General features: G+C 34.4%; 1 protein-coding gene across 1 annotated transcript; it reads left to right on the forward strand.

The window, feature by feature from the left end:
• Positions 1–20,156: 20,156 nt before the first annotated feature.
• LOC142162956 (uncharacterized) lies at positions 20,157–20,780 on the forward strand. The gene is made up of 2 exons (XM_075220188.1): positions 20,157–20,465; positions 20,529–20,780. Exons 1-2 carry the CDS (start codon positions 20,157–20,159, stop codon positions 20,778–20,780), a joined length of 561 nt encoding a protein of 186 aa, XP_075076289.1.
• Positions 20,781–25,323: the final 4,543 nt, after the last annotated feature.

The raw sequence follows: 25,323 nt of genomic DNA on the forward strand, positions 1-25,323 counted from the left end.
CTATACCACCGCTTTTCCAGTGGTCGACTTTTCTTTTAAACCGGCACGGATCATCATCACTGTTTGTAAGGGTTTCTTTAGCTCCCCTCCTTTGTGCACTAGCTCGATCATGTGGGTTTCATGGTGTGCCGGCAATAGGTTCCGATTGATGTTGGGTGCCTCTGGTGTCTGAACCTCAATCTTGTTGGTGTCAATAAGATTTTGCACTGCATGTTTCAACTTCCAACACTTCTCGGTATCATGTCCGGGAGCCCCCGAACAATACTCACAACTTACCGAGTGGTCCATATTTTTGGGAAGGGGATTTGGCAAATGGGCTCAACAGGACTCAACAAGCCTAACTGCCTTAATTTGTGGAACACGGTAGTATAGGTTTCTCCCAACTCAGTGAATGTTCTCTGTATTCTTTCATTTCTGGAAGCCGGATTTCCCTTGAAACCCATCCCTGGAGGGTTTCTGTAGGCTCTTGGAGGTGGATAGGTGTTTTGTGGTGGTGGGTAGGTATTATGAGGAGGTGGGTATGTATTGTGGGGAGCTGGCGCGCGCCATTGCGGGCGAACCGGAGGTTGGGTGTATGTCTAGGCTTGATGGACAGTGAAATGTGGTTCTTGAGGTGGATAGTAGTGCTGAACGGGATTTGTTTATTTATTTCAGAGTCGCCACTTGAGAGATTTAGGGTGTCCCAAGTCACCAATTTTAATCCCGAATCGAGGAAAAGAATGACTCCATATTACAGTCTGCGTACCAGAAATCCGGATAAGGAATTCTGTTAACCCGGGAGAAGGTGTTAGGCATTCCCGAGTTCCGTGGTTCTAGCACGGTCGCTCAACTGTTATATTTGGCTTGATTATCTGATTTTATACAAATATGAACTTATGTGCAAATTTTAACTTTTTTACCGCTTTCATAATTATTATTATTATTTTTTACAAGGAATTGCAACGTTGTGAAAATGTATCTCGAACCGCGTTACAATCAATGTACCCGTGATCGTCGACACATTTTGACTCCGTTGAGATTTGGATTTGGGTCACATCAATGTGCACCCGAGTTTAAGAAAATTAAATTATTAAAGGCGCGCCTAAAGCGACTAGCGTATCATCTACTTTGGGTAGGGCCGTGGAATTTTGCTAAACGGTCCATCCCGAACTCTAAGCAATTTAAAGAAAATATTTAATGAGGGCCCCGCAATTTTGTATTTTTATTTGGCGAGGCTCATCTCATTCTTATTTTTAAGGATAAACCTACAGTGACTACATTTCTTCTATTAAGTTTGTCTCTAAAATAAAAGAAAATCTCCCAATTAATTACATGCTAAAAAACGTAACTTATTAGTTATTAGTTTACGGCTAATGCGAATGGAAAATTGCGATCGAGTTTGTACAAAGAAAAATTGCTTTCATTCTATATTCTATTATTCAATAATACTGGAACATGAGATTGACACACCATAATATCAAAACAAATTAACTAGTATTTGATTAATTTAAACTAACATTATTAGATGAAGAAGTTATACATATGCAACCCCATTACTCATTAATTAATCGACTACATTTTTATACAAAGAAAGGAAAATTATATTCAAACACAAATCTAAACAGGAGGGATTCAACAGGAACAAAGCCTGATTAATATTTCATTTCGCTTCAAGCCGAGAGTGTACAAATGTGTACCTGGAAATGGCAGTACAAGAAGAAAAGAAGGAGGAGTCAGCAACATTAATAACACAGCAATATACAGCAGCAGAAAGCCCAACACAGTAGCTTCAACACCTCAATCCAGAAATCCCAGCAACACGGAGAAAACTAGTAAAAATGGAGAAGAAAAATAGTCTGAAAATCTCTCTTTGTTTTTTTCTTTCTAGATTTGAACTCTCTATGGTGTTCTTCCACTCTCAATATTTCAAAAAATTTGGTTCTATCTTTTTTACTCTCTCCAAAATGAATTCAGTCCCTGTATATTCAGTGTATCCATAGTGTATATCGAGTGTATACTGCTCTCTCCGCCCCCTCTTTTTTTCTTCTCTCTATCTAGTTTTTTCCTCTTTTTTGCACCCCCTCCTTCCTAAATGTTCTCTTCTATTTATAGCAAAATTTTCGAAATTTTCAGATTTGTTTTTTTATTATTTATTTATTTTTTTATTGAAAGAAATCCCACTTACAAATTGCTTTTATTTTTTTAGAAAATGAAATCCCACCTTTATTTACTTTTATTTTTAAATTACAACTTTAATTACTTTATCTTATTTAAAATCCCACTTTTTATTTTTTTAAAAGAGAATCTCACTTTATTTAACTTTTCTTTAAAAAAACAAACCACTATCTTTTCTTTTTCTTTTAAAAATGCTACTTTCAATTACTTTAAATTTTTTTAAATTTTCAGATACCTTTATATTTATTTTTTAATTCTAACCTTCTTTTACTTTTTAATTTTTAAAATTTCCACAAAGCTTTTTATTTTTTTAAATTTTTTTTACATTCTTTTACTTTTAAAAAAAAAAAGAGAATTCCACCTATTTTTACTTTTATATTTTTTTATTCAATACTTCCCTTTTTCTTATTTTTTTTAAATCATTCCCGAAATTATTATTTAAAAAAAATAAAAAAATAAAAAAAAATTCGGATTTTTTATATTAAAAAACAAAACTATTAATAGTGATAATTCACCTTTTATTTTTTATTATTTTTTTGGTATTTTTATCCTATAATAAAAAGTGTAATAAAGCTAAAATAATAGTAGGTTAAAACCCCCAAAATATTTACATAAAAGAAGTGATAAAAAATTAAATGTTGCCAAAATTAGGTGTTCACAGCTGTACCTCTTTGCTCGAAAACATGAAGAGCTTTTGGGCAAAGATAAAGTGAACAATGCGACTAATTTTTTATCATATCGTTATTCAAAATAGGAAGAAAATAAAAAAGGAAAGGCGCAACCGAGTCCTGGTTTTGGACAGCCTACATATCCCTGGTTATAAGGGAATCAGGTCGCGTGTAGTTCAGAAAGTTTTGGTAGCTGGGACTACCATGGGATTGCGATGTTACTGTTACTGCTGTTGCGTGCTGTTACCACTACTTTTCGATCTCCTTATTACACCATTGCTAGAAAGAAAACAAGAAGTTATACTAAGCTATGATTTATGAATTACAAAGATTTATTCTCGAGCTTGGTCATGTGATTGTTGTTGCCTTGTTGCTTTATGTTTCCTCTGGTATTTCTTTACTTCTAGCTCGACTTGTGGTCTTCCTTCTGATTTCTGCTGGGGATTTTTGTTGTAACCCTCTGCTTTACTGACTTCAAACTTCAATGTATTCTTCTGTTCTGCAAGTGGGCTCCTGACTCCACCTTGACTTTTGAAAGATGACACAACCTTCATTCTCCAGGCGGGCTCCTGACTTCTTCAACAATCTTGGAATTTAAAGCCCTCCATTCTCCAAGCGGGCTCCTAACTTTCATCATCAACTTTGAAAATAAAATGCATTTGGCAATGATTTATGAAAATATATATATTTTGGCAATGTTTATACAAGCAGGACCACTCGGGTCGAAATAAATTAAATGTCCTTTTGAGGAAGGGTTAAATTCAATATCCTATTCAAGGGCGGATAGACCCATCATATCCTATTCGAGGGCGGATAGACCCATCATATCCTGTTCGAGGGCAGACAGACCCATCATATCCTGTTCGAGGGCGGACAGACCCATCATATCCTGTTCGAGGGCAGACAAACCCATCATATCCTATTCGAGGGCGGACAGACCCATCATATCCTATTCGAGGGCGGACAGACCCATCATATCCTATTCGAGGGCGGATAGACCCATCATATCGTTTTCGAGGGAGGATGAACCCAAAATATCCTATTCTTTTTAATAGTAGGGGTTTTAACCTACAAAATATTTACATAAAAAAAGTGATAAAAAATTAAATGTTGCCAAAATTAGGTGTTCACAATGCACACCCGTATTCAAGAAGGTAAGATTAATTAAGACGCGTCCTAAAGAAACTACGTACTGTTGTTTTAGAAAAAGGCCGTGGAAAATTCACTAAACGGTCAAATCCAAAGTCTAGTCAATGGTTATGTATTTATTGAGGGCCCCAGCGATGTGTGATTTATTTGGCGAGGCTCGTCTCATTTTATTTTAAAGGATAAACCTACAGTGACTACATTTCTTCTATTAAGTTTGTCTCTAAAATAAAAGAAAATCTCCCAATTAATTACATGCTAAAAAACGTAACTTATTAGTTATTAGTTTACGGCTAATGCGAATGGAAAATTGCGATCGAGTTTGTACAAAGAAAAATTGCTTTCATTCTATATTCTATTATTCAATAATACTGGAACATGAGATTGACACACCATAATATCAAAACAAATTAACTAGTATTTGATTAATTTAAACTAACATTATTAGATGAAGAAGTTATACATATGCAACCCCATTACTCATTAATCAGTCAACTACATTTTTATACAAAGAAGGGAAAATTCTATTCAAACACAAATCTAAACAGGAGGAATTCAACAGGAACAGAGCCGGATTAATATTTCATTTCGCTTCAAGCCGAGAGTGTACAAATGTGTACCTGGAAATGGCAGTACAAGAAGAAAAGAAGGAGGAGTCAGCAGCAGTAGTAACGCAGCAACGTAACAGCAACCCCACAACAGCAATTTGAACCAGAATTAAAACCCAGGAAAATTTGAAGAAAATCAAGCAAGCTCGATAGAACAAACCCAAAAGTTTGTAAAAGACTTAAACAGCAACAAACCACATCACCACAAACATACTCAAACCCACGTGTATTAAACCCGAAACTAAACTCGTTTCTCACTTTGTTTTTGTTTTCTCTTTTTTAAACTCTCTAACACTCTTGAATTTTTCAGAATGTATTCCTCTCTCAAAATAATCCTAAAAAATCTTTCAAGTTCAAGTCTAAGTCTTCCTCCTCTAAGTCTTAGTCCATAAGAATGTGTCAAATGACTCTATTTATAACAAGACTTTTGTCTTGAATCTCCAACCCGAAATATTCCCCCAATTGCATGCTTTGTCCCCACTACTTAATGTTTTCTTTATTTTAAACTCTTGTCCCTCATGCTTAACATAAATAATTACATTATTCTCACCCCACTACATTATGTCTTGTCCCCCATTATATTAAACAATTATATCAACCCCACCCCATTACATCTTGTCCCTCATGCTTAACATAAACAATTACATTATTCCCCCACTAATTTATGTCTTGTCCCCCATTATATTAAATAATTGTCCAAATGTTCAGTTCCAAAAATACACCTCCGACCTTACTGAAATTACTACCCCTACACGTACTGCAATTTACCAAACTACCTCATCAGCTATAACCAATCACCTAATCAATCTCAACCAAAATATAGCAAATATAACCAATTTCTAAACAAATTCAAACAACAAATCACATGAACACAGATCGAACAACATCAAATTATTGGGGAATAAGTTAACCATATTGGGAACAAATCCTGGTTAACTTAGACCAAAAATGAATGAGCAAAGAGACAACAATATCAACAACAAAATACATGATTCAAACTAAATCAACAAATCAAAAACCAAAACCAAAAACTCACATTTAATCACTGGGGTTACAAACTAACTTCAAACAAAGATGAACATGGATTAAATCTATTTTAAACAACAAACATGACGGATTCAAATGATTTAACCAACATTAACAATTTCTGAAAAATACATAACAACACATGAAACAAACTGAAAAAATAATTAATTAAACTTCAATTTGAATCTAACAAACATTAAACTAACAATTTCACATGAACAAACTGAAAAATTAACAAAACAATGAACACGAACAAAACAAACATTTACCGATTTTAGATTTGAGAATATCAAAAACAAAATACGGACAAAAGTGAAACCAAAACCCACTAACCGGATCGAAACGACGAACAACGACTGACCAACGACGAACTCGAACTATGTATGGACTGTTTCGACAAACCTCGACCAAAGCTTGAATAAGCGAGATGGTGAGTCTCGTTTTTTTTGGACTGGAGGCGCTGGAAAAGGGTGAAGCAGCAGCAACGCAGGAGAAGCGATGCTGGACGAGGCTTGACGTTGACGAAACAGCCGGTGAAGGCTGGCCAACGACTGTGTGTGTGCGTGCGACACACAGTCGAGCTTGGAGCGAGCTTGGAACTCACGTCGTTCATGGGAGGAGCCCTTTTTTGTTGGTTCTTTTTGGTTGTAGAAGACGATGACAGAGAGGGTCTCGACGAGGAAGTTGGAGGTAGCAGCAAAAGCAGCTTGGTTTTGGAGTGACGGGGTCTGTTTGGACGTAATAGAAGCAGGAGCGAGAGATGGAGGAGGCAACCATTGGAGGTTCGACGACGGGGGGAAGCTGTACGAAGCAGTAGGGGGTCGTTTGGGCGTGAAGGAGAAGGTGGTGGAGGGTTGTTGGTGCTGCTGCCATGTACGAGGCGATGAAGAAGACGAAGCAGACGAAGCAGTGGCAGCGGGGTCGTTTGGTGTGGCTATGGAGGTTCGACGACGACTGTGTGTGTGTGTGGTCGTTTGGACTGGGGTGGTGGTGGTTGTGTCGAAGGTGTTGGAGGTGTGAGGGGTAGCAGTGCGTGTGTGTGAAAGTGGCAGCCATGGATGAAGGTTGTTTGGAGGAGATGGAGAAGAAGAGGGAAAGAGAGAAAGAGATGGGGGGCGGATGGGTTTTCTTAGGTTTTAGGGTTTTTTTTTTATTTTTGTTTTGTTTGTTTTTGTCAAATGTAAGATATGGGGTGTTGGGTATTTGGGTTATGGACCGGGTTGACCCGGTTCAAAATGGACCGGGTCATGGGGAAGATTGGGTATTTTTTGGGCTTGTGGCTTGAATTTGAAGAAGAGCCCAATTCCGATTTTCTTTATATTTTTGCTCTCTTTTCTTCTTTTATTTTTCTAAAACTAAATTCTAAAAATCCTTAAATTATTATTAAGTTATAAAAGCGCAAATTAACTCCCAATAACAATTAACGTACAATTAAGTAATAATTAAGCATAAAATTGTATATTTGGACATTAAATGCTAAAAATGCAAAAGATGCCTATTTTTGTAGTTTTCATTCTTGTAAAACAAGCTTAATTATTCATAATTGTAGAATTAAATCCTACATGCAAAATGCGACATATTTTTGTATTTTTTATTAATTTAACAAATAAACATGCACAGATAAATACAAATAATTATCCAAAATATCACAAAAATTCTCAAGATTGCACACCAAGAAAAATTATTTTATTTTGAATTTTTTGGGAGTAATTCTTTCATAGGGCAAAAATCACGTGCTTACACTATGCACTAAGTATAAGTGTATTAGGTAGTATTATATCGAATATAGCTTATGTATAATATATATATATACTTACGCTATACTATGCACTGAGTATAAGTGTATTAGGTCATACTGTATCGAATATAGCTTATATATATATATATATATATATTATATACTTACGCTATATTATGCACTAAGTATAAGTGTATTAGGTAATACTGTATCGAATATAGCTTATATATATATATATAATATATATACTTACGCTATATTATGCACTAAGTATAAGTGTATTAGGTAGTATTATATCGAATATAGCTTATATATATACTTACGCTATACTATGCACTGAGTATAAGTGTATTAGGTAATACTGTATCGAATATAGCTTATATAATATATATATATATATATATATATATATATATATACTTACGCTATACTATGCACTAAGTATAAGTGTATTAGGTAATACTGTATCGAATATAGCTTATATATATATATATATATAATATATATATACTTACGCTATACTATGCACTAAGTATAAGTGTATTAGGTAGTATTATATCGAATATAGCTTATATATATAATATATATATACTTACGCTATACTATACACTGTATTAGGTCATACTGTATCGAATATAGCTTATATATATATATATATATATATATACTTACGCTATACTATGCACTAAGTATAAGTGTATTAGGTAATACTGTATCGAATGCACTAAGTATATATATATATATACTTACGTTATACTATGCACTAAGTATAAGTGTATTAGGTAGTATTATATCGAATATAGCTTATATATATAATATGCATATATATATATATATACTTACGTTATACTATGCACTAAGTATAAGTGTATTAGGTAGTATTATATCGAATATATATATATATATAGCTTAAATAGAATTAAAATCCTAAATTTATACTACATATGTACATAATTTTAAATTGTATTATATATATATATATATATATTGAATTAAAATCCTAAATTTATACTACATATATATATATAATTTTAAATTGAATTAAGAGTAATATAATTTTTTTAGAAATAGCGACCAACTTTAGTCGCTATTTCTAAAAATTCAAAACTGATTTACCTACCAAAATTGCGACCAACTGTGGTCGCTATTTTTAATTCCAGATTGTCAAAACCGGGATCCCCTCCCATTATTTCTAAAAATTTCCCAAAATCTCTCTTTTCTCTCTCACACTCAAACCCTCCCCCCTTCCAACTCCCAGCACCAGAGGCCCCACCCACGCCACCAACGACCACCGCCCAGCTGCCGCCGCCCGTCGTCGTCGCCTCTGCCGCTGCTGCGTCTCTCTCCTTCTCCACCTCCTAAAAATTCTAGGTTAGAATTACAATTTATATCTTTTGTGTAAGCTTATAATGTTTTGTTTATTAGCTATGAATTAGTTTCAAATGACTAGTGTTTCAATTGATTATTTAACATTGTATTTTATAGAAACCTAGGGTTTAGGTTGTATTTATCATTATTTAACATTTTATAAAAATCTAGGGTTTATAGAAATGTTAACATTTTATTTAACATTGTATTTAACTTTATTTAACATTTTATAGAAATCTAGGATTTATAGAAATCTAGGGTTTAGGGTATGGGTTGAATTTTTAGGATATAATCATAACTTTTAGTTTATGTTTAAACTCGTAGGATATGAATATAATTTTTAGTTTTTAGGTGTTGTTCTTGTGAATTGAACTTGTAGGATATAAATTGAAATTTTAGGATATGAGTTAAATTTTTAGGATATGAATTGAAACTTTTAGGATATGAGTTGAACTTTTAGGAAATAAATTGAACCTTTAGCATATGTATTGAACCTTTAAGATATGACTTGAACTTTTAATTTATGTTTAAACTCGTAGGATATGAATATAACTTTTAGTTTTTAGGTTTTGTTCTTGTGAATTGAACTTGCAGGATATAAATTGAAATTTTAGGATATGAGTTAAATTTTTAGGATATGAATTGAAACTTTTAGGATATGAGTTGAATTTTTAGGAAATAAATTGAACCTTTAGCATATGTATTGAACCTTTAGGGTATGACTTGAACTTTTAGTTTATGTTTAAACTCGTAGGATATGAATATAACTTTTAGTTTTTAGGTTTTGTTCTTGTGAATTGAACTTGTAGGATATAAATTGAAATTTTAGGATATGAGTTGAATTTTTAGGATATGAATTGAAACTTTTAGGATATGAGTTGAACTTTTAGGAAATAAATTGAACCTTTAGCATATGTATTGAACCTTTAGGATACGACTTGAACTTTTAGTTTATGTTTAAACTCGTAGGATATGAATATAACTTTTAGTTTTTAGGTTTTGTTCTTGTGAATTGAACTTGTAGGATATAAATTAAAATTTTAGGATATGAGTTGAATTTTTAAGATATGAATTGAAACTTTTAGGATATGAGTTGATCTTTTAGGAAATAAATTGAACCTTTAGCATATGTATTGAACCTTTAGGATATGACTTGAACTTTTAGTTTATGTTTAAACTCGTAGGATATGAATATAACTTTTAGTTTTAGGTTTTGTTCTTGTGAATTGAACTTGTAGGATATAAATTGAAATTTTAGGATATGAGTTGAATTTTTAGGATATGAATTGAAACTTTTAGGATATGAGTTGAACTTTTAGGAAATAAATTGAACCTTTAGCATATGTATTGAACCTTTAGGGTATGACTTGAACTTTTAGTTTATGTTTGAACTCGTATGATATGAATATAACTTTTAGTTTTTAGGTTTTTTTTCTTGTGAATTGAACTTGTAGGATATAAATTAAAATTTTAGGATATGAGTTGAATTTTTAAGATATGAATTGAAACTTTTAGGATATGAGTTGATCTTTTAGGAAATAAATTGAACCTTTAGCATATGTATTGAACCTTTAGGATATGACTTGAACTTTTAGTTTATGTTAAAACTAGTAGGATATGAATATAACTTTTAGTTTTAGGTTTTGTTCTTGTGAATTGAACTTGTAGGATATAAATTGAAATTTTAGGATATGAGTTGAATTTTTAGGATATGAATTGAAACTTTTAGGATATGAGTTGAACTTTTAGGAAATAAATTGAACCTTTAGCATATGTATTGAACCTTTAGGATATGACTTGAACTTTTAGTTTATGTTTGAACTCGTATGATATGAATATAACTTTTAGTTTTTAGGTTTTTTTTCTTGTGAATTGAACTTGTAGGATATAAATTGAAATTTTAGGATATGAGTTGAATTTTTAGGATATAAATTAAAATTTTAGGATATGACTTAAACTTTTGTGGATATGAATTGAACCTTTAGGATATAAATTAAACTTTTAGTTTATGTTTAAACTCGTAGGATAAGAATTGATGAACTTTTAGTTTTTAGGTTTTGTTCTTGTGAATTGAACTTGTACGATATGACTTGAACTTTTTAGGATATGAGTTGAACCTTTAGGATTTGACTTGAACTTTTGTAGATATGAATTGAAGGTTTAGAATATGAATTGAACTTTTAGTTTATGTTTTGGAATTTTAGTTGCCGGAGGATTATTAGAAGAGGTTGATGACGTTATTAGACATGCAATAGAACTTCCACCAAGAATAACTAAGACACAGTACCTGGCAAAGTGTGCCTTTAATTGTTCTTCTCATTAGCGACAATGATGATGAGAAGGCAATGGCAAGTGTTTCAAATAGTGATGATGTAGGTAGGAATTTAGTATTTCCTAAGTAGATAAAAGAAGAGCTTATAGAGTAATTTTGTACTTCATTTTCCATGAGGAAAAGAAGTTTAATTGAGAGTGACAAGGTTGATGAAGACGGAATGTGTTCCGTTGGTTATGACAGTTCCCATAAAATGGGGATCATAAGACTCTATGATGACAGAGATTATAGGAAGTTTTGTTCCAAATTTTCTTTCAAGTCTGATCCGTACAAGCTTAATGTGATATTGGTGATATTTCTTCGGATTCAGACAATGATTTGACCGACAAAAGTATGGAAATGCTCTTAAAAAGAATTAAAGGTAAAATCTTTTCAGCATCCTTCTCTACCAAGAAAAATGTTTTACTTTTAATTCTTTTTAAGAGCATTTCCATAGTTTTATCGGTCAAATCATTGTCTGAATCCGAAGAAATATCACCAATATCACATTAAGCTTGTACGGATCAGACTTGGAAGAAAGTTTAGAACAAAACTTCCTATAATCTTTGTCATCATAGAGTCTTATGATCCCCGCTTTATGGGAACTGCCACGACCAACGGAAAACATTCCGTCTTCATCAACGTTGTCACTATCAATCAAACTTCTTTTCCTCTTGGAAAGTGAAGTAGAGAATTCCTCTATAACCTCTTTTATCTACTTAGGAAATGTTAAAATCCTACCTACACCATCACTATTTTGAAACACATGTCGTTGCCTTCTCATTATCATTGTAGTTATAGAGATCAACAATTGATCAAAGACACATCCTGTCAGGTACTGTATCCAAGTTATTCTCTGTATCCAAGTTCATCCTGAGTAATAGTACCACGAGGATAATCACCAAAGCCACCAGACAGCTTTATGATGCCAATGAAGCAAGATGAGCTATTCAATGAAACTCGTATTGTAAAGAAGAAGAAAGAGACTGATTCAGAAAGGAGGGTCGAGCCTCGACTATATACATGTAAGTTTTTTACTTTTCATTAAGTATTTTGATTTACAGTTATATAAATTTTGAAATACTAATTCAATATATATAATTTTTCATATAGGTTCGCTTCGCATGCAGCTGACCTGGGGGAATTCATACGCAGTCAACCACCTAATGAATCGGGTGAGGCAATCCAACTTTCGGACGAGGATGCTGAAAGAACACTCCTTGAGTACTTTATATACTTTGAACTAGACAAAAAAACGTAGTTCTATTGTGTTAGTTCTTTTTAGGTCGAATGGGCTTGTAATAAGCGTTAACTTAGTTTTGTTAGCTTAATGTGTTAGTTCTATTGATTGTTGCTTTTAATTGTTGTTGTTGTTGTTGTTGCTGGCATAAAATGCCTGTTTAGGATGTTTGGTAAGCTGACAGGTGGTGTAACTGCCAAAACAGGCAGTTTCTGCCAAAAATATACCAAGAAAAGCGAGCAACTTTGGTCTCTATTTGGTCGTTTTTCACTATAATTTCTATTAAAAAAATATAGACCTTGGTCGCTACCTGCCCAGATTTCTATTAAAAAAAATATAATTTCTGGAAATATAGCGACCAATGTTGGTCGCTTATCTTTAAAAAAAATTAAATTCTTGAATTTAGCGACCAACTTTGGTCTCTATTGTCCAGATTTTAAAATATAATATTTGGATTAGAGACCAAAGTTGGTCGCTTTCTAATGATTAATGATAAATTAAAAACAACGTATTTCATATGTAGAGACCAACTTTGGTCGCCAAATTTATATTATTAAATTAATATAGCGACCAAAGTTGGTCACTAAAGTCAAAATCAGAATATTTGGCCCTTTTAGTTTAGAGACCAAAGTTGGTCGCTAAATAAAAGGGACCATCAATATAGCTACCAGGCGTGTTTGGTCGCTTTTTGGTCGCTTTTTGGGCCATAAGCGACCAACTTTGGTCGCTTTTTTCCGGATTTCTAGTAGTGTGTGACTAAAGTTGAAGCTTGACTTTTAATTAGTTTTATCTCATTAGTTAAGGCTAATTAACCAGTTTCAAAATTTCACTATATATGCAACTCATTGATATCGGCGTCGCATGAGCATGACCGACTCAAAGGGCACGGCCAAGTCCAAGACAAGCACGACCGTCAATGGTTTGATGAAAATGATGAGATGACGAAGTGAAGCCAATAAAGGTCTATGTTGTTCTCACAAAGTCAACTTTAATTATTGTTACGTTGTATATATGGTAGTTTTGTATTTCATATCTGATTTGATCTTGGTAACAGTGGATGAGTGAAATCTACATAACTAATGACAATTCGATCTTGCTTCTCCCCAGGCAATTCGCAATTTTTGCTGACTCAACAAATGCTAGTCCCATGGTTTATGTAGACGTTGTGCACAAACCCTACCTTGATATATTCTTCTCTTTTCAAGTGAGAGCTAGTTTATGGGAGGTGAATCTCGGATTTAAACCGTAGGGTAACATACACGTATATAAGGGCATTACGTACCTCGGGAGCCCCGGCCCATTCAAATCAAAATAGAACGAGCATCTACGACTAAGGGGAATGAAATAACAACAACAGGGTGGCAAAATCTTGTAATACAAGGATTAGTGACTAGCCAAGTCATTAAACTTAGCCATTTTAATCAACATAATTGCAAGTGGACTAGTCATCACTAAACTTAGCCATCTTATAAAAGTCGTGGCTGCTTTAGCCAAACAAAAAGGCAACCTCTTATTCAAACTAAAAGAAGTACCTCGTCTCACTTACAAAGAAGTTGTTGGACTAGAGTTCATGCTCTGAATTATGCGAGTTTGTTGTTTATCTTTTTCAGAACGGTCTGATTAAATAGAGAGATCAGACCAATCCAGATGTTTTAACTAGTCATTAACAATCTACTTAATTAATACCTGTGTTGTGAACACTTTTACCCCCCCCCCCCAAATCTTCTCTAGAGAAAAACAAAATTCGAAGTGATAGAACAGATGGTCCAACTACATTGCTTTTCTTTTCATTACTTCCATGGTCGTGCTTCGTGGCATGTCAGTACCCATACTATTGAAATGGTTGGTCAGTAGAGATGTTCTCATATGTGCTCCTTTTTTTTAATGGAACGGACTATAATTTTTATTTCTGTCACTTTATTCTCTCTTCTGGTCTATTTACATTCCAAAAATTTATATGTCATGCAAACGGAGCAAAAAGTGGAGTCTATTAGCGCTAGCTCCGAATGTTTTTTTCTTTGGTAGAGGCTCGCTTCTTTAAGTTCAAGTTTTCATTTGTTGCTTTTCTTTTGCCCTTGTCTACGAGAGTTTAATTTTTTTATACAAATGCTTATAGGCGAAAGAGATCTTCCCAATTTCTGTCTTTCAACTAGCTACTATTAGCTTATGTGATATGTGTTACGATCGAAATAATCAGGTGTCATGCAAAAGCCAGTAAAGCAACACTTGAACGACGAAAAACTATCAACAAAACAGAAATATACCAACTTAATCGTGCTCAATATAGGAATTGCATTTGCATTGGTTATAACCAGTTACTTTTTACAGAGGGGTTGAATTTTCTCCGTGGGTGATATATATGCACATCAAATCACACACTAATTATTTCCACGAAATTAACAGTTTAATTTTAGTAATTTATATGGGGGTGTGGGGGCGGCGAATTAAGGATCTATCCTCGACTATGGACTTTCTAATTGCCTAGGTCATTCCACTTTCCTTGTCCACTAACAAAAGGTAAATATTTTAAAATGAAGACGAATGAGAAAAGTGAAGAGACTATTTAATTCTTAATTTTATCCTTTTATAAAAGTTGACAATAAAATAAGATTCGAGCTGGGATATTTGTACTTGTGTATTAATAGTGGCAATGTTAGAAAGTCAAGAAGCAATTATGCATTCATTATTTAATGGCAATAATGTCTTGGGACATCCATAAAGTGAATTAATGTGCGTAAAAATGTGAGACTTTGAGAATATTATATATTTAAGATACTTAAACAGTGAAAAGAAGAAACAAAATCAGTAAATGGGTCAATACAATCATCAATTCATGATCATGCTAAAATATTAAAAAGTTAGTATATAGTAGCATTATGTTGTCTACTTATGCTTTATTCAAAGGTAACAATATATTTGAATTATTTAGCAAAGCCAGATAGTGACAGTTTGGAATGGCCAGTAGCTATCTGATGTTGTAATGGCCAATTTAAATTTCCCTCAGCATATTACATTTTGCTGCCTATAACTTGTCCCTCTCAATTCCACAACCTTTTCTTTGTAAGTGGCTGGGCGGCCGTACATTTCTGTATGTACATTCTGTGAGAAATACGATTGCCTGCTAGTTGAAGACTTTCTGTATTCAGTCAATTTATGCAGAGTAAATCGGTCCCTAAGTCCATCTGCTGCTTCCATTACTAGAAAACTGTCAAATTTCGATCACCATTACCGACCGATATCGGTCGGAATTAAAGGAAAAGCGACCGATTTTCTATCACTTTTAATTCGTCGGAAGAATCATGGTCGCTAATAGAGGTGTACAAATGAAACCGACAAATCGCACCAACCCGATAATCCGAGTCAAACCGAGAAAAAAAATTCGACTATGATTTGATTTGATTTGGTTTGTTGTTGGGGAAAAAACCCGACCATATTTGGTTTGATTTGGTTTTAACTAAAAAAAGTCAAACCGAAACCAAACCAACCGGCATTATATATATAGAATTTTTAAATATATTTAATATATAAAAATATTTATTGTAGTGTAGTTTATAAATATTTCTTAAGCTTTTTCATAGTTCTATCTTTTCACGTATTATTTCAAGCTTGGACTTATAATTTTTGGATGCTCCAATAAGTTTTAAGTTCATAAATATTAGTAACTCAAATAAATACTAGTGTTAATAAAAGACATTCAATTCAATTGTATTATGAATGAAAATAGTGTTGGATATCTATTTTTTTAGTTTTTCTGTGGTTTAGATAAAGTGCATAACTTATTTTTCTTTTAGTATTTAGTCATGTAAATATTAGTACTTATTAGTCGTACTTATTTTAGCAACTTATTAGTAATTTTAAATTATATTTGTTTTCATTCTGACTTATTAATAATACTTATTTTATGCGATTTTATTATCTTTATTGTTGAATATTTTAGTACAATGCCATGACTCATCTCATATTTATGTTATTTTATTAAAAACACCTTGTATAATTCTATCTTACTAGGATTAAAGAAATATTTGGAGCACAAATTCTATATTTTGTGCTATGAAGACTTTATGAAAAAAAAAACCGAACAAACCTGAAAAATCCGAGAAAAATCGAGATTGAAAAACCCGACTTTTATTGGTTTGGTTTGGTCTTTAGATTTAATAACCCGATACAATTAGTTTAGTTTAGTAATTAGAAAATCCGAACCAACCCGACCTATGTACATCCCTAATCGCTAGGACATTGCGATCAAAGGAGGTCGAAATTTTCCAACCGATTTCGGTCGGTTAACCGCTTTGACCATGACAAAATAATTATACCGACCGAAATCGGTCGGAATTATTTAAATTTTTATTTATTTATTTTTCAAAATATCGACCGACTTCGGTCGAAATTATAAATATGTAATAATTTTAATTTTAAAAACATAAAATAATAAATAAATAAAAACATTTATTTCCGATGAGATAATAACCTAACTTCCTACTCGATGAGATAATATAATAGTGCTGAGCATGTTTGTCGATCCATAGATTTAATTTGGTTACTAGCTAGCCTAGAAATTCACACATGTTATGACCATCATCTAAGCTACGCAAAATCTCCACAAACATCCAATAAGTTAAGTTGTTGAATTCTCTTAATCTCAGATCAAATGACTAGCTGGTTAATTCAACTTACCTAGAAGTATTTAGATTTTGTACTTAGTGTCTTGTAAAATATAGCTACGGAAAAAAAATAATGTATTCCCTTAACCATGCATATAGTATTTGATCGATCCCAATAAGTTTTGAATTGAAACGGGTACTACTACTTCTTTCTGCCTTTTTATGGTACCGTATCAAGCAAATATATTCATTCTAACTTTATTTCTTATGCAGTTGTTTGTGATTTTTGAGTATAATTGATGTTTAGTTTAAAGTATATATATTTTCATGTATATCGTCTCATATTTTACTCTTGTTTCGTGAATTTGGGATGTTGATTGCTATGATTTATATTAATTTGAAGTGTTTTTACTTGTAGGAATGATTCGGGAGCAAGTAGGGGCGAAACGTGCAAGATTTGATCTAAAACAAACAAAATCGGAAAAAGAGGCCAATTTGGGCGCCACCTGTGGCGCTGAAAACAGTATGCACAGATTGGGCAACGCCCTGGTGGGCGCCTGGCGCCAGGCTGGGCGCCGATGATGCGGATTGTGTCCTATTTTGCCTGGGACACGGTTTATTCGACCCTAGGCCTATCCAACACGTATAAAAGGAAGACTAAGCCTAATTTTGGAGGGGGGAGACGCACTTTGGAGCAAAAATACACACAAGAAACATTGAGGAGCAAGAACATCTCAGAATTCTTCATCTTTTCCAGTATTTTCAATTAATCAAAACTTATGCAATTATTTGATTACATCATGAGTGGCTAAACACCTATTGTTCTGGGGTTGTGATTTAGCCATGAATATTGTTGTTTGACATAAACTTGACCTTGATTATAATTCACCAATATATGGTTGTTTCTTCAATTATGTGTTTAATTGCTTAATTGTCTGGCCAGCAGGTAAGTTCTATTTACTATCTATGTTATGCTTGGGAAAGCCGTGTTTAGATTAGAGAAGGATTGAAGAGAGCACGATTTTAACCCTTAGGGGGAGCGGATTTGTGGTTAGGATAGGAATATACCTAGTCACCGTGCTTAATTAAATATCGTAATCTTAATGCATTCTTAATAGATTGATTTCATAGGAATATAGGCCTTAATCTATTGAGAATAGGTGAGTAGTACTTCGGGAGAAGGCTATGAGAGCATTTATCGATTAATTAGCAATCATGAGTGAATTATATGAAATGGAGAGTTAATTAGAACACAATACAAATGGTGAATCGATCACAACCCTGGAATATTTGTCTCTACTGAATACACAACAATCAATTCGTCACTTGATAATTTAGTTATTATTTAGAATCGTAGTATAATATAATCATATTATTGAACTTTGATTTTAGCTGGATTGAATAACAATTTTAGCGATTTAGTGAGTAGTTTACACAAGTCTCTATGAGTTCGACACTCAACTTATCATTATATTACTTGTCGACCACGTATACTTGCGTGTGCGTTTGGGAGCAACAATAACGATGATAATGGACCTGGAGTATTTTAATCCTGTCTATTGTCAGTCGGTAGCTGGAAACCCAATTATAGAACTAATCATAAAAGATCAAAACGACGACAACAACAATATACTCCGTGTATTCCCACAGTGTAGGGTATTAGGAGGGTAATATATACGCATACCTTATCTTATCTTGTAGAGATAGAAAGACTGTTTCCGATAGACCCTCGACTCAAAGAAAAAACATTTCTAAGCAGGAGGAGATGATTTAGAATATCCAAAAAAACAGCAATGTAATGTCCAACAAACGACTTGTCCTTGCATTCTAAGGTTGCAAAGAATGTATCACTTCCTGGTTTCAACTAGCAAATGCTCCAGATTTCGAGGTTAATTTGACTAAGATAGGTTTATGAAGTAAAATGTAAAATCAATAAAACTTATGAAAACATTAATGATAATTATAAGTCAAATTAACTGTGATCATAAGAGAAAAGTAGAGGAGAAATGATCCGACTAATTCTGTATTTTACGTACTATACTACCAATCTATCATTAGCAGCTGATTCAACCATGGGTTTGTGGATTTGGCATAAACTATGGGAACTTTATCCATATGTGCACATAACAAGTTTAAATATAACAACTATATAAATTTACTACGTCGTCTAAATTCTATATAATAAGTGTCTCCTTTCCTTCCATTCTAAACAAACCAACTTCTGGAAAATACAGATATACTGGCAAAAAAAATCAAGTAAAATGAAGGCCCGACAAGAAAAATATGATGGAGTTAATTAGAGGCCCAACTAGTTTCATAAGTTACTGCGGTTCTTAACCCAATAGCAACTTTTAAACCTGTTGTTTAAATATATTCATAAATTTATAATGTTTTTAAAGATTAGTCAATTCACTCAAATTTCAAGACTAAGTATCCTGAAATTTTGAGTTGTTAATTTGGAATTCATGACTTAGTGTCCTAAACTTTTGAGCTATTAATTTGAAATTCAAGACGAAGTATCCTGAATTTCTAAATTGCTAATTTAAAATTCAGGACATAAGATTCGAATCTTTGGACACAATTTTCGAACTTTAGGACACGATCCCTGAAGTTTGAATTTCGAGGTTTAAACTTCAGGACGTCGTATCTTGAAGTTTAAGCGAAGTGGCCAATCTTTAAATACATTATAAAGTGCGGATATATTTGTTGGTGATGATACAAAATTTAGCGAAAAAGAAGGTTTATCAATGGAGTTTAATAGAGAAGGTTTACCGATAGAGTTTTGACAGAGATTCTCGATACTTCCTATGTTTATGTCTGAAAGAGAATATTAGGTTTAATGCCAATGGACGGATGAGATTAAATCAATCAGTTGGCACAGTGTTTTGGACTTAATGGATCATCAGATTTGGGCCTGAACAACTTTCACTCGTTTGGGTTTTCTTAACAGCTTGGGCCCAAAATCAAAACAACTCTCTTTGGGCCTATTAAAAGGAAGCAGCAAACAGAAAATTATTTATCAATTTCTGTACATAAAAATTAGTTTATTCTTTGATTTTATCCTTTAGTTTGTTACAAAACAGCTAATAGAAATTGTACAGCTGGCTAGGTAGTTAGAGAATAGATTCCTTTTCAGTGTATTTATACAATAGGTTGTACAGACGTTTGAATCATCAGAAAATATACAGAAAATTCTCCTAACTTCTTCTTCAATTCTGTCATGGTATCAGAGCGGGCTTGAAGTCCTTGCAATCCAATCTTTTCTTTCAGATCTCTTTTCTCCTTCTTTCTGAGAAATGGCTACTGAATCCCAGAGCAGCCCTTCAATTGTCTCTTCCACTCCTGTTGGAGATAGATCACTTCCAGTAGGCTCCATGGCTAGTGGTGTTGTTGATTCAACACACCCTTATTATCTTCACCCTTCAGATTACCCAGGGATGAACCTGGTTTCTTCAGCATTTGATGGCAGGAGCTATAGTGGCTGGAGAAGAGCTACAGTCATAGCTTTATCAGCAAAGAACAAGCTAGGGTTCATTGATGGATCCCTAGTTGTACCAGCCGCAGACTCAGGTCTTCAACAGGCCTGGGCAAGATCAAATGACATGGTGCTTTCATGGCTCCTTAACTCTCTTTCAAAGGAAATAGCAGAGAGTGTGCTATATTCCTAGAGTGCCAAAGATCTTTGGAGTGACCTGGAAGACAGGTTTGGTCAAACAAATGGAGCTAAGCTTTTTCAACTACAGAAAGAACTAAGTGCTGTGGTGCAGGGGAGTTCAAGTATGTCTACTTATTTCACTAAAATGAAGAGCTTATGGGATGAGTTAGATGCTCTCAACACATTCTCTGCCTGTGTGTGTGAATGTGATTGTGGAGCAAAAGCAAAGTACCAAAACGCTCATCAAGATGAAAGATTATTGTAATTTCTCATGGGATTAAATGAGACCTTCATAAGAGTTAGGAACAACATACTGTTGTCCTCTCCACTCCCTTCTATTGGACAGGCATATGCATTGGTGATGCAAGATGAGAAACAAAGGGAAATTCAAGCTAGTCTAGCTTACCTAGGAGATTTTGCCTCCTTCATTGCTTTCAATCAAGCAGGGGGTAAGAAGTATAATGAGCAGAGAGGCAACAAAGGAGTTTTTGATGGAAAGAGAAACTCAGTGATATGTGCTTATTATAAGAAACCAGGACACAACATTGAAAATGTTATAGGATTCATGGTTTTCCAGCTGATTTTAAGTTTACAAAACAAAGGAAATGTACAGGCAAATATTGCATTCAATCCAGGAGGAGAAGCAGATCAGGGAACACAAAATACAGGAATTCAGACACTTACACAGGAGAATGTAACACAGCTTCTGCAACTTCTCCATCAGGCCAATATGGGACAACAAGCAGCCTCCACTTCTGATGTTCCGGCTAACCTTAGTTGTGCTGGTATAGCCAATTTTTTTAATTCACATGCCTGTTTCATTCAAATTGATAATGAGTCTTGGATATTAGATAGTGGAGCAACTGAGCATATGACTTTCAACAAACATTTTTTCACAGAATTCAAAGCTTTACCTAAACCCTTCATGGTTAAACTCCCTAATTCGTATAGAGTTAGAGTTACACATGCAGGTTCAGTGTTAATTTTACCTAATGTGGTACTACATAATATCTTGTATGTGCCCTCTTTCAGGTTCAATCTGTTGTCTATACACAAATTGTATAGACAACTTCATAAGTTTATTCTCTTTACCCCTTTTTCTTATTTTCTGCTGCATGACCCTTCACTGAAGAGCCCTCTGGAGATTGGTAAATAAAAGGGAGGTCTCTACATCCTCAAGTCAAGAGTTTCAGCTGATGTCTCTAGGAGTTTACCTAAGTCTAGAAATACTTTTGTATCTAGACAGAAATCTAGTTTTGTTCCTTTTTTAAATTCTTGTTTTAGTCTTTTTGATTCCAATGTAAAGGAAAAGATATGGCATTATAGGTTAGGCCATATGCCTTTAAGCAATATGAGAAATGTTGATTCAGTTTCAAAGTCTTCTTGTTCCAAATTTTCTACTCCATGTATTATTTGTCCTATGGCAAGGCAATCTAAACTCCATTTCCCTTCAAGTTCTATTTCAACAAAATTAGTATTTGAGTTGATTCATGTAGATACCTGGGGTCCCTATAATACCCCCCCACATATGATGGTTATAAGTACTTCCTCACTATTTTTAATGATTTCAGCAGAGGCATCTGGACTTATTTATTGAGCACCAAATCTAATGCATTCACAGTTTTGAAATCCTTCTTAAACATGGTAGAGAGATAGTTTCAAACCAAAGTCAAAATTATAAGGTTGGACAATGCTTTTGAATTGGGTAGTGGGCACCTTCAATTAGAGTACTTCCATTCACAGGGGATTATACATCAAACTTCATGTGTTTATACACCACAACAAAATGGAGTTGTAGAAAGGAAGCATAGACATTTACTAGAAATATCCAGAGCTTTACTATACCAATCACATTTGCCTATCACATATTGGGGAGACTGTTTTTTAACAGCCACTTACTTAATTAACAGGTTCCCTTCTAAGATATTGCATTTCAAAACCCCTTATGAAGTTATGTTCAAAACCAAGCCCAATTATACAAACCTTAAATGCTTTGGTTGCTTATGTTTTGTCTCTACTATATCACACAACAGACCAAAGTTTGAGCCAAGGGCTTTACCTTGTGTTTTCCTAGGATATCCACATGGGAAGAAGGGATATAAGGTGCTTAATCTACAAACTCTTCAGACTTTAGTATCTAGGGATATCATTTTTCATGAAGAGTTGTTTCCTTTTGCCTCTATCAACACTGGTTCTTCCCTTAATCCTTCTCTACCTCTTCCTAAAATTAACAATTCTACTCCTTTTTCTGATTTTTCACCCAACACTCCCTTCATTCCTGTAGTTCCCTCTGCACTTTCTACTGCCTCTTCCTCTACTAAGTTTCATATTCATACCTCTCCTCCACACACTCCTTTGTCTACTAATTCTTCCCTAGTCCCCATTCCCCACCCACAGTCCACTTTTTCTTCACTCTCTTCTCCCACTCCTGTTTCAGTACCTATTGTGGAAGACCTCATCAGAAAATCCACTAAACCTCATGTCGCACCTGCTTATCTAAAGGACTATGTTTGCAATGCTATTCATCTCACAGATGTGTCTGATTCATGTTTCCTAGTTCTTGTCACTCCTACTTGTGTCTCTTTTGCTGGCTTAACCTCTTCTAACCAACATATGCTTAACTCTTTGTCTAATATCCAAGAACCTATCAGTTATGCACAGACTGCTCATCACCCTGGATGGCAGGAAGCAATGGCCAAAGAAATTGAAGCTCTTGAGTTCAACAAAACCTGGGATATGGTAGAATTACCCCAAGGTTGTAAGGCATTGCCATGTAAATGGGTATATAAGGTGAAGCAACATTCAGATGGAAGCATAGAAAGGCTAAAAACTAGATTGGTCATTAGGGGTGACATACAGCGAGAAGGGATAGATTTCACTGATACATTTTCCCCGGTGGTTAAAATAACTACCATCAGGTGTATTTTGGCTACAACAGTGAAGCGAGGTTGGGGACTTTACCAATTAGATGTTGACAACGACTTTTTACATGGAGAATTGAATGAGGAGGTTTATATGAAGTTTCATGCTGGGGATAGTCCTCCTACTCCTAATCATGTTTGCAAACTAAAGAAGTCACTTTATGGACTTCGCCAGGCATCAAGGCAATGGTATGCCAAGCTCATGGCTGCCCTCAATTTCAAAGGCTTCACTCACTTTCTAAACGATTATTCCCTGTTTTTCAAGAAGACAAACTCTTCTATTTCTATAGTTGCAGTCTATGTAGATGACATTTTGCTAACAGGAAATGATGATGCTGAATTAACTACGTTAAAAGAGTTTCTTCATCAAGAGTTCAGAATTAAATATTTAGGTACCTTACATTTCTTTCTTGGTATGGAGGTCATCACAGAAGCTCAGGGACTGATCCTTTGTCAAAGAAAATTTACCTTGAACCTTTTGCAGGAATTTGACTCCTCCCACATGTCTCCTGTTTCCTGTCCCTTAGATCCCACTGTCAAGCTCCTTGCTAAAATAGGAGTTCCCCTTGCTGATCCAACTCTGTATCGCCGTCTCCTGGGCAAACTCAATTATCTAACACATACTTGACCCGACCTCTCCTTCACCGTTCAACACCTAAGCCAGTACATGCAAGATCCTCGCCAACCACATCTTCAATCTGCCCTTTGTGTATTTCGCTATTTGTTGAAAGATCCAGGTCTCGGCCTTTTTATGTCATCCTCTTCTTCCTTCAAATTAATGGCTTTTTGTGATTCTGACTGGGGGACTTGCCCAGATTCACGAAGATCTGTCAGCAGCTTCTACATTTCACTTGGCTCTTCTCCAATTTCTTAGAAGTCGAAGAAACAAACCTCCATTTCTCTTAGCTCCGCTGAAGCAAAATATCGATCCATGAGGCAAGTTGTGACTGAACTAACCTGGTTAGTTCATGTTTTCGAAGATCTTTCTATCCCTATCTCTCTTCGAGTACCGCTTCACTCCGATAGCCAGGTCGCGATACACATCTCCAAAAATCCAGTATTCCATGAACGAACGAAACATGTCGAACTCGATTGTCATTTCGTGAGGCAACAGTTTCTTGCCGGTCTGATCTCCCTTTCTTAGCTCCACTCCTCCTCCCAAATCGCCGATCTCTTTACTAAATCTCTCACAAGGCCTAATCATCACAATTTGTTAGGCAAGTTGGGGGTTCTTTCTTCCCCCTCCAACTTGAGGGGGGTGTTGGTGATGATACAAAATTTAGCAAAGAAGAAGGTTTATCAATAGAGTTTAACAGAGAAGGTTTACCGATGGAGTTTTGACAGAGATTCTCGTTACTTCATATGTTTATGTCTGAAAGAGAATATTAGGTTTAATGCCAATGGACGGATGAGATTAAATCAATCAGTTGGCACAATGTTTTGGACTTAATGGATCATCAGATTTGGGCCTGAACAACTTTCACTCGGTTGGGTTTTCTTAACAGCTTGGGCCCAAAATCAAAACAACTCTCTTTGGGCCTATTAAAAAGAAGCAGCAAACAGAAAATCATTTATCAATTTCTATACATACAAATTAGTTTATTCTTTGATTTTATCATTTAGTTTGTTACAAGACAGCTAATAGAAATTGTACAACTGGCTAGGTAGTTAGAGAATAGATTCCTTTTCAGTGTATTTATACAATAGGCTGTACAGACGTTTGAATCATCAGAAAATATACATAAAATTCTCCTAAATTCTTCTTCAATTCTGTCAATATTTTAAACAATATGCTTAAAAGTAGCTATCTAGTGTCATTTCCACGCAAATATTTAGCAATAAATCGAACTGCCCAATTAATAATTGATGCCAAGACTTCATTAGATC

Source organism: Nicotiana tabacum, chromosome 8, assembly GCF_000715075.1.
Source record: "Nicotiana tabacum cultivar K326 chromosome 8, ASM71507v2, whole genome shotgun sequence".
Classification (NCBI taxonomy): domain Eukaryota; kingdom Viridiplantae; phylum Streptophyta; class Magnoliopsida; order Solanales; family Solanaceae; genus Nicotiana; species Nicotiana tabacum.